This window comes from Mytilus galloprovincialis, chromosome 12 (assembly GCF_965363235.1).
Source record: "Mytilus galloprovincialis chromosome 12, xbMytGall1.hap1.1, whole genome shotgun sequence".
In the NCBI taxonomy this organism is placed as follows: Eukaryota; Metazoa; Mollusca; class Bivalvia; order Mytilida; family Mytilidae; genus Mytilus; species Mytilus galloprovincialis.
Genome location: NC_134849.1, coordinates 73,959,233 through 73,970,043, shown reverse-complemented (window position 1 = coordinate 73,970,043; position 10,811 = coordinate 73,959,233). Strand labels below are relative to the sequence as shown.

The 10,811-nt window shown below is 33.2% G+C and overlaps 1 protein-coding gene across 1 annotated transcript in view; it reads right to left on the bottom strand.

The window, feature by feature from the left end:
• Window positions 1-2,368: 2,368 nt before the first annotated feature.
• The window catches only part of LOC143054826 (uncharacterized), a 66,753-nt gene continuing 58,310 nt past the window's right edge, over window positions 2,369-10,811 (bottom strand). Inside the window, exons 12-13 of the mRNA XM_076227877.1 lie at window positions 8,188-8,215; window positions 2,369-4,026 (exon numbers count right to left, since the gene is read on the bottom strand). Of these exons, the coding sequence (XP_076083992.1) occupies window positions 3,611-4,026; window positions 8,188-8,215 (444 nt within the window). The 3' untranslated portion in view covers window positions 2,369-3,610. The remainder of the gene's footprint in view (window positions 4,027-8,187; window positions 8,216-10,811) is intronic.

Below are 10,811 nucleotides of genomic sequence, written 5' to 3'. Positions count from 1 at the left end.
TGCAACTAGAAATAGAGGCTCTCAAGAGCCTGTGTCGCTCACCTTGGTCTATGTGCATATTAAACAATGGACACAGATAAATTCATGACATAATTGTGTTTTGGTGATGGTGATGTGTTTGTAGATCTTACTTTACTGAACATTCTTGTTGCTACAATTATCTCTATCTATAATGAACAATGATGAACTTGGCCCAGTAATTATAGTGGAAAATATTTTCTAAAAATTTACAAAAATTTATGAAAAATGCTAAAGATTAACTATAAAGGGCAATAAATCCTTAAGGGGTCAATTGACTATTTTGGTCATGTAAACTTATTTGTAGATCTTGTTTTGCTTAACATTATTGCTCTTTACAATTTATCTCTATCTATAATAATATTTAAGATAATAAAAAAAACCGGCAAAATTTCCTTAAAATTTCCAATTCAGGGCAGTAACCTAACAACGGGTTGTCCGATCCATGTGAAAATATCAGGGCAAATAGATCTTGACCTAACAGACAATTTAACTCAATAACCCTGTCAGATTTTCTCTAAATGCTTCGGTTTTTGAGTTATAAGCCAAAAACTGCATTTTACCCCTATGTTCTATTTTTAGTTGTGGCAGTCATTTTGGTTGGATGGCCGGGTGACCGGACACATTTTTTAAAATTATATACCCCAAAGATGATTGTGGCCAAGTTTGGATTAATTAAGCCCAGTAGTTTTTGGGGAGAAGATTTTTGTAAAAGATTACTAAAATTTACGAAAAATGGTTAAAAATTTACTATAAAGGGCAATAACTCCCAAAGGGGTCAACTGACCATTTCGGTCGTGCTGACTTATTTGTAAATCTTACTTCACTGAACATTATTGCTGTTTACAGTTTATCTCTATCTATAATAATATTGAAGATAATAACCAAAAACAGCAAAATTTCCTTAAAATTACCAATTCAGGGGCAGCAACCCAACAACGGGTTGTCCGATTCATCTGAAAATTTCAGGGCAGATAGATCTTGACCTGATAAACAATTTTACCCATATCAGCTTTGCTCTAAATGCTTTGGTTTTTGAATGATAAGCCAAACACTGCATTTTACCCCTATTTTTTGTTGGTTTGGCGGGTCACCGGACACAATTTTTAAACAAGATACCCTAATGATAATTTAGGCCAAGTTAAATTAAATTTGGCCCAGTAGTTTCAGAGGAGAAGATTTTTGTAAAAGAATACTAAAATTTATGAAAAATGGTTAAAAATTGACTATAAAGGGCAATAACTCCTAAAGGGGTCAACTGACCAATTCAGTCATGCAGACTTATTTGTAAATCTTACTCTGCTGAACATTATTGCTGTTTACAGTTTATCTCTATATATAACAATATTCAAGATAATAACCAAAAACCGGAAAATTTCCTTAAAATGACTAATTTAGGGGCAGCAACCCAATAACTGGTTGTCCAATTCATCTGAAAATTTCAGGGCAGATAAATCTTGACCTAATAGATAATTTAATCCCAATCAGATTTGCTCTAAATGCTTTGATTTTAGAGTTATAAGCCAAAATCTACCCCTATGTTCTATATTTAGCCATGGCGGCCATCTTGGTTGGTTGGCAGTGTCACGCCACACAATTTAAAAAAAATATACCCAAATGATGAATGTGGCCAAGTTTGGTTAAATTTGGCCCAGTAGTTTCAGAGGAGAAGATTTTTTAAAAGAATACTTAAATTTTATAAAAATGGTTAAAAATTGACTATAAAGGGCAATAACTCCTAAAGGGGTCAACTGGCCATTTCGGTCATGTTGACTTATTTGTAAATCTTACTTTGCTGAACATAATTGCTGCAAACAGTTTATCTCTATCTATAATAATATTCAAGATAATAACCAACAAGAATCGCACTATCATTTTTCATGTTCAATGGACCGTGAAATTGGGTTATAAATCTAATTTGGCATTAAAATTATAAAGATCATATCATATGGAACATGTGTTCTAAGTTTCAAGTTGATTGGACTTCAACTTCATCAAAAACTACCTTGACCAAAAACTTTAACCTGAAACTCCCACTTTCATTTATTATGTTCAGTGGACCGTGAAATTGGGGTCAAAAGACTAATTTGGCTTTAAAATTAAAAAGATGATATCATAAGCATCAAGTGTACTAAGTTTCAAGTTGATTGGACTTCAGCTTCATCAAAAACTACCTCGACCAAAAACTTTAACCTGAAACTCCTTATTTGGACCGTGAAATTGGGGTCAAAAGTCTAATTTGGCTTTAAAATTAGAAAGATCATATCATAAGCAACAAAGTTTCAAGTTGATAGGACTTCAGCTTCATCAAAAACTACCTTGACCAAAACATTTAACTGAACGGACGGACGGACGCACAGAGGAACGGAGGCACAGACCAGAAAACATAATGCCCCTCTACTATCGTAGGTGGGGCATAAAAACAATAAAATTTCCTTAAAATTACCAATTTAGGGGCAGCAACCCAACAACGGGTTGTCCGATTCATCTGAAAATTTCAGGGCAGATAGATCTTGATCTGATAAACAATTTTACCCCCATGTCAGATTTGCTCTACATGCTTTGGTTTTTGAGTTAAAAGCCAAAAACTGCATTTTACCCCTATGCTCTATTTTTAGCCATGACGGCCATTTTTGTTGGTTTGGCAAAATTTCCTTAAAATTACCAATTTAGGGGCAGCAACCCAACAACTGGATGTCCGATTCATCTGAAAATTTCAGGGCAGATAGATCTTCACCTGATAAACCATTTTACCCCAATGTCAGATTTGCTCTAAATGCTTTGGTTTATGAGTTATAAGCCAAAAACTGCATTTTACCCCTATGTTCTATTTATAGCCATGGCGGCCATCTTGGTTGGTTTGGTGGGTCACCGTACACAATTTTTAAACAAGATACCCCAATGGTGATTGTGGCCAAGTTTGGTTAAATGGGGTTCAGTAGTTTCAGAGGAGAAGATTTTTGTAAAGTTAACAACGACGGACGACGACGGAGGCCAAGTGATGAGAAAAGCTCACTTGGCCCTTTGGGCCAGGTGAGCTAAAATGTATTGTTGGCAAAAACCATGAAAATGAGGTCAAGGTGAGATTAAAACTGCAAGCAGATACGTCCTCCTAACAAATATTCCATACACCAGATGAAGTTTATCTCTTATTATATCTGTGATTCAGACTTGATCACCGATTCATAAACCATATAAAAGCTTGCTGCCAAACGGTGTCATTGTGTATATTACAATAGTAAATAAAAAGAAACGTTCCAATGTCTTTTACACATTTAACTTGTCCAAGCGCAATATTTCCAAACAGTTCCTAAAAGCACTAAAACCTTAAAAAAGTGAAAATGTCCAGGAGATAAAATTATTAGTAAATACCTTAAAGCCCTCTGTTTATGATTGTTTCGGACAAATGCAGACTATAAGTGTATCCCCTGTAGATCGCTGCTGGGTAAAATTAGGATTAAACAAAGTTAAAAAATTCAGACATTACACATATACATATAAGAAATAATGATTCTTGTTTCACCTCTGTTTTACCATTAAATAATTCTCCGGATTAGAAAGCAATTGGATTAATATTCTGTAGTGCCAACATTCAAGATATTTGACATTTCTTTGACTTCTTCTGTGTACGTGGTTGTTTCTGGTCTGATTTTGTCTGATGTTTCTTTGGAATGGCTCCTTCTCCCCTTCCTTCAAAGCGTCTAAGGGTATTTGGATCCACATTCTCAATAATTTCCTGTAAACAATGTGCTCCCCTCCCAACGTTAACTAATGCCTGTACAAGTACCCTTATTGTAGGTTTCACTGATCTGTCTTTTCTCCATTGGAACAAGACTTCCTTGTTCTGAGCTTCTAAGTCTCTTGGAATATTGGCTTGAATATGCTCTAGGGTTGGAATTGCCAGTCCAACCTCAGCACCAAGTTGAAAATATACCTGACCAATTCGTGATGCTAATGCATCCAAAATCTCATCTGTTGGAATACAATCTTGGTATTCCAAAGGAATGTCTGAAATATCAGTATATATAATAGTTACAAAATTATGTCATTAGATAGTATTCCAAAGGAATGTCTGAAATATGAGTATATATAATAATTACAGAATGAGTTCACTAGATAGTATTAGACATGTTCACCATAAGCTGATACCGAAACCGAAACCATAACCAAAAAATAGTAGTGAGGTAAATGGTAAATGTTTATAATATTCAATTAACTCAACTCTTTTACTCTGTTGTATTGTTTGAAATTTGAATACACTAGATGGAGTATTGCTTTAATTCAATTAAAAAAAAAGCAAAGAGTATTTAATACACTAATGCACGTGATATACAATTAAGATGTGGATAAACATTTATGTATGATGTTCATTAATCATGAAGCAAGTTTCGTCGAAGGGAACGAACTGGTCAACATAGAACTTTTAATTTACAAATGCCGAAAACGAATACTTATAAAGTCAAACATTTTATTTAAGAAATAATTCATGGAAGCCATAGATTGTTGGAAATTTACACATGACCTGGTCCGTGATATTCGAATTTTATCCTGAGCGTTAGTACATGTATCAGAAAATGTTCAACTCACAGTACTGTTTTCTTATGTATGACGTCATGTTTTGAAAGGATTTACATGCGTCAAAAACATTAAAAGACTTTCGCGGAATTTTAATTTATTTTTATTTTGTTGATTTCTCCGAGCTCGTGTGCATAACTTCTTTTTATTATGCATCCGAATAAGAATAAAAGTTATTTTGTCTTTTTTTAACTGCAATTTTTAAAACAATAAAATCGGCAGAAGGTTTGCAAATAGGTTCCAATACATGTGGATTTACGTGGGAAGAACAGCCATTATCATGTATATCTCTGAGTCTGCGCTAAGTAAAGATATATGGAGAATTTTATCACGGAGTTGTTTACAAAGCAAAAGAAGCACGTCATATTAGAATTAAGTATAATTGTGTGACTACTATTTATCTGTATCCAAAGAGAAGGATCCAAAAAGTGTGTGTGTTTTCGGCAAAACTATTTTCAACTGTTTGTTAAACCTGTTTAAATTCTTTCTACATTTTCTTTTCTTTTCTCTTCCTGGATGCCCGTTTGATGGTCCCTCTTGATGAGCTAGGTTGATTGTAACGTACTTGGCGATACCATATATCCATCTGAACATTATATTGCAACACCATAAACTGGAAGGCAGCAATAATCTGCGATCAGCGCAAATTGTCAATAAAATATTCGTGCAAGAATAGTTTATTTAGAATTTTCAATAAGACGACTAAAAATGTATATAGGGATATGTTCTCTTTATAAAAATAGTCGAAACGATATTGCAGCTATTGTAGAACTATTGCAGCTCTTTCGCTTTGACGAAACCTGCTTCGTGATTAATGTTCATAATAAATAAATTGTATCAACTTCTTAGATTGTATAAAACTTGCATAAGTGTATCTAATAGTTTTGCTTTTTTGGTATATTCATGTGAATTTATGAATTGAAGCAATTCTCCATCTTGTGTATTCATATTTCAAATAATATAATGAAGTAAAAGGGTTGAGTTAATTACAATTATAAAAAATATCCATTTACCTCACTACTATTTTTGGTTTCGGTATCTGCTTATGGTGAACATGTCTATTCTAAAGTAATGTCTGAAATATCAGTATATATAATAGTTACACAATGATGTCATTAGATAGTATTCCATGTGAATTTCAGGAAGCCAAAAACTTCAGGGACCCCTTACCAGAAAAATTAGTGAATGCAACAACAAAACGTATTTGTTCTGTAAACAGTTTTACACAATTGTGAATATTTTTTCAAGTCAATAGCTAAAAGAACTCCAAATGGAAAAATGTACAATGTATTCATATAAAAGCGGTGATTGATGGTTGTAGTCACTTTTGAAACTTGATTTGCTGAGAATGACACTTACATTTCTCCTTTGATGTTTAGATAAGGAGATATGTAATGACTGCCAATGACACAACTATTCACACTTTAACAAAAACCCATTGACCTATGTAAGGCATATAGAGAATGTGACAGGATAACATGTTAGTGAGCCCTCAACTCTCCCTTGAATAGTGATAACATCACAATATAAGAACTAACTGATAATTCAGTCACAAATCAAATGACAAATGACACATAACTCGAGAGATCAGTACAAAGCACAAAACAAAACCAAAAACTATTTTAAGGGAGCTCGCTTCTCGGTTTCAAAGTAATTAACTTTTCAAAACACTAGTTTATATTGATAGGGGACTAATAAAGGAATCCAAAAAGCAAAAAAAATATATAGGTCACTGTGCTTGTTTTCGATATATTAGCCATTGAAATTTTGGCGGGAAAATATGAATTTTGACTTTCCATAGCTTAATCATTGACAAGTTTAAGTTCTCAAAAACTATTAAAAAATAATTAAAATTTTATAAGACTTTTACAGATGACTTATCATTATACATGTAAAAGATTTACAAAAAGAAAAATGGGGGTCACCAGGCAAATTTTTTCAAGGCATTCAAATGGATAAAACCAGAGGATTCCGAAATTCTGACGAAAAATCCAAAACATGACAAGCCAGCTTCCGTAAACAATAGACACAAAGCATTTATAATCATATAATAGTAACTGTTAGCTTCTTCAAATTTCTGAAATGTTTGAAAAATTGTCTTTTATTGGTTCCATTCTCAAAAAAGAGTCTGACACTGGAAATTTCAGTCATGCTGGTAAAATTTTCAGCATTATTTACTAGATTTTGATGGTCAGTTTTTATTGGTAGAGGCAGTTGGAGCGCATGCTGAGATCCACCAACTGTTGGCATGACAACTTACAATCCTAGTTTAAGTTGATATGGATTGGAGTTAAAAGCAAATACTAGGTATAGGGTTCCAACTCACAACCTCAGTATTGACAGGAAAGTGACACTCCTCAAAGTAGTCAACTGACAATTTTGGAAGTAGTATGACAGCCAAGTATTGTACATATATATCTTTTGTTTGCTTATCATTTTTTACAGTTTATCTTGTTCTATAAAGAATATAGTTTAAGTGATAATAACTTATATCCTCAAGGGCAATATACATATACAGGGTCATTTTATAATTTTGTTAATTTAACATATTTGTAGAAATCATACTGCTGATTATCTTAGGTTTTCACACCTGCTGTCTATCTATTATGATGTTTACCTATTATGTTTGTTTGTTTTGTTTACACATCGTTTTTAATATAATGGAAATTGAAGCTACTGTCATATAAAGGAGGAGCGAGAGATACCAGAGGGACATTCAAACTCATAGATCGAAAATAAACCGACAACAGCATGGCCAAAAAAGAAAAAGACAAATGAAAAATAATAGTACAAACAACACAACATAGTGAGAGGTTAAGCTAGCTTGAATCCAGATTTAAACTACCATTTTATACATAAGAACATGCTTGTACCAAGTCAGGAATATGGCATTTGTTATCCATTCGTTTGATGTGTTTGAGCTTGTTATGAGATTTTAATGAAATATTTAGAAGACCTAAATCATTGATTTTTCTATCTGAAACGCTATAAAATCGCCCCTCATATATTTTCAGGATACCATGTTATCTGTATATATTGTACATAGATTGATTGATTGTTGGTTGCTTAACGTCCAGTGGGAAATATTTCATGCATATTCAGGAGGAGAACAAGTTCACAATAAATACAACAGGTAGGTTGTTGTAATAGAGGCCATCTAGGATGATGGTCGGGGAAATTTGGACTGCCACTGGAAAATGAGGGTATATTGGATAGGGACAGAAATTTTTCCTTGCAACAGGCCACCTACGGACCCCTCAAAGAGTTGTTGCAAGGGTTCTTAACGTGCAAAGAGCGTGGCACTCTCTTTACACGAGGCATCGGATTTAATGTCCCCTTCTGACGGACGTGACTGCGAACTTGATACATCCCGCACAGCCAAACGTACGCCCCACTTCAGCAAGCGTTTTACTGCCGGTCGGGAGAAGACCAAGCGACCATATTTCTATACCCCAGTCACCCTTGGGGTGAATTGTACATAGAAAGTTAGTCTCAAAAGTAATGTGTATCAATATGTTGAACTTTGCTTAGGTTTCAGATTGCTTTTGTTTGTTTTTTGTCATAGTTTTGTCATAGATTTGAACATATACTTACCACTTTCTACAACTTTTATTCTTTTAACCTGCAAATAATAATCATAAATAAGGACATTAAAACAATAATACTGCACATTTATATCAGCAGATAAAGTAATACATTTTTTTCATATTCTGCTTAATAAACAATTGACCTATTAAAGGTATATTACATTTAATATTTCCAAAATAACCTGTTAAATTTGTGAATTGATAGTAAAATACATTCATATGTATATAATATTACTTCTTTATTTGGTCACACATGCAGCAATAAACTGAAGTAGTCCTATCCTTTATGGTATATATAACAGGAATCAACAAGGGTAGATAATTAGCAATAGACTCAAGTAGTCATATCTCTTATGGTATATAGAACTGGAATCAAAAAGGGGAGATAATTAGCAATATACTGAAGTAGTCATATCCTTTATGATATATTGAACTGGAATCAATAAGGGGAGATAATTGGCAATAGACTGAAGCAGTCATATCCTTTATGGTATATAGAACTGGAATCAATAAGGGGAAATAATTGGCAATAGACTGAAGTAGTCATATCCTTTATGATATATAGAACTGGAATCAATAAGGGAGATAATTGGCAATAGACTGAAGCAGTCATATCCTTTATGGTATATAGAACTGGAATCAAAAAGGGGAAATAATTAGCAATAGACTGAAGTAGTTATATCCTTTATGGTATATAGAAATGGAATCAATAAGGGGAGATAATTGGCAATAGACTAAAGGCCTCAGATCACAATTAATTCCCTTTGTTCGTGGTCTAGGAATATAGTTCCCAATTATTATATAGGGTATTTCTTCCCAAGTAATCTGTCTACTATTTTCTTTGAAATGTTTACTATTTAAGTGGTCCTATCAGTTGCATATATATTGAAATAAGTAAAACATGTGGAAAAAAAATATTGTTGAAAGTGAAAGTAGTGATTAGGCCAAACTGAAAGTAGGGTAGAAATTAGCCTTCGTCATTTATTCAAGATTCAAATCCTACCATTGGCATGCTAATAGGGCCCTCAAAAGAAAAAGCACTGATGGATTGTCCTGGGACAAGCATATTTTATTAGAATAATAATGGTCTATAAGCAGTTAAATTTATTTCATGTTTGTGGCGGTGCAAATTTTTTAATTCACTTTGACTTTAACTAAAAAATGCATTGTAGCCAAGGGAAAGAATAATTGTGTTCTGAGGCCTAAAGTAGTCATATCCTTTTTGGTATATTTAACTGGAATCAACAAGGGAGATCATCAGCAATAAACTGAAGAAGTCATATCCTTTATGGTATATAGAACCGGTATCAATAAGGGGAGATAATTAGCAATAGATTGAGGTAGTCATATCTTTTATGGTATATAGAACCGGAATTAATAAGGGAGATCATCAGCAATAGACTGAAGTAGTCATATCCTTTATGGTATATAGAACTGGAATCAATCAGGGGAGACAATTTGCAATAGACTGAAGAAGTCATATTTTATGGTATATAGAACTGGAGTCAATAAGAGAGAAAATTATCAATAGACTGAAGAAGTCATATCCTTAATAGTATATAAAACTGGAATCAATAAGGGGAGATAATTGGCAATAGACTGTAGCAGCCATATCCTTTATGATATATAGAACTGGAATCAATAAGGGGAGATAATTGGCAATAGACTGAAGTAGTCATATCCTTTATGATATATAGAACTGGAATCAATAAGGGGAGATAATTGGCAATAGACTGAAGTAGTCATATCCTTTATGATATATAGAACTGGAATCAAAAAGTGGAAATAATTAGCAATAGACTGAAGTAGTTATATCCTTTATGGTATATAGAACTGGAATCAATAAGGGAGATAATTATCAATAGACTGAAGTAGTCATATCCTTTATGGTACATAGAAATATAGAACCAGAATTAATAAGGGAGATAATTATCAATAAACTGAAGTAGTCATATCCTTAATGATATATAGAACTGGAATCAATAAGGGGAGATAATTGGCAATAGACTGTAGCAGCCATATCCTTTATGATATATAGAACTGGAATCAATAAGGGGAGATAATTGGCAATATACTGAAGTAGTCATATCCTTTATGATATATAGAACTGGAATCAATAAGGGGAGATAATTGGCAATAGACTGAAGTAGTCATATCCTTTATGATATATAGAACTGGAATCAATAAGGGGAGATAATTGGCATTCTAATATGACGTGCTTCTTTTGCTTTGTAAACAACACCGTGATAAAATTCTCGATATATCTATACTTAGCGCAGACTCCAAGATGTACACAAATGGCTGTTTAAATATGCCTCCCACGTAAATCCACATGTATCGTAACCTATGTGTAAACGGTTGTGGATTTCGCTGTGTTAACAATTACAATTGAATAAAACCATATAGAACATTTATTCTGATTCTGACGCACATAACAAAAAGAATTTACACATTAGAGAACGGAAAAATTTACAAAAACAATATAAATTAAAATTCCGCGAAATTCCAGTAATGATTTTGGCGCATTAACGTCATTTCAAAACATGACGTCATACGAATGAAAACGTCAAAGCTGAAGGTTTTTCTATTGCGTTTACCTTCTAAACTCGGATACAATTGCATTAAAATAAA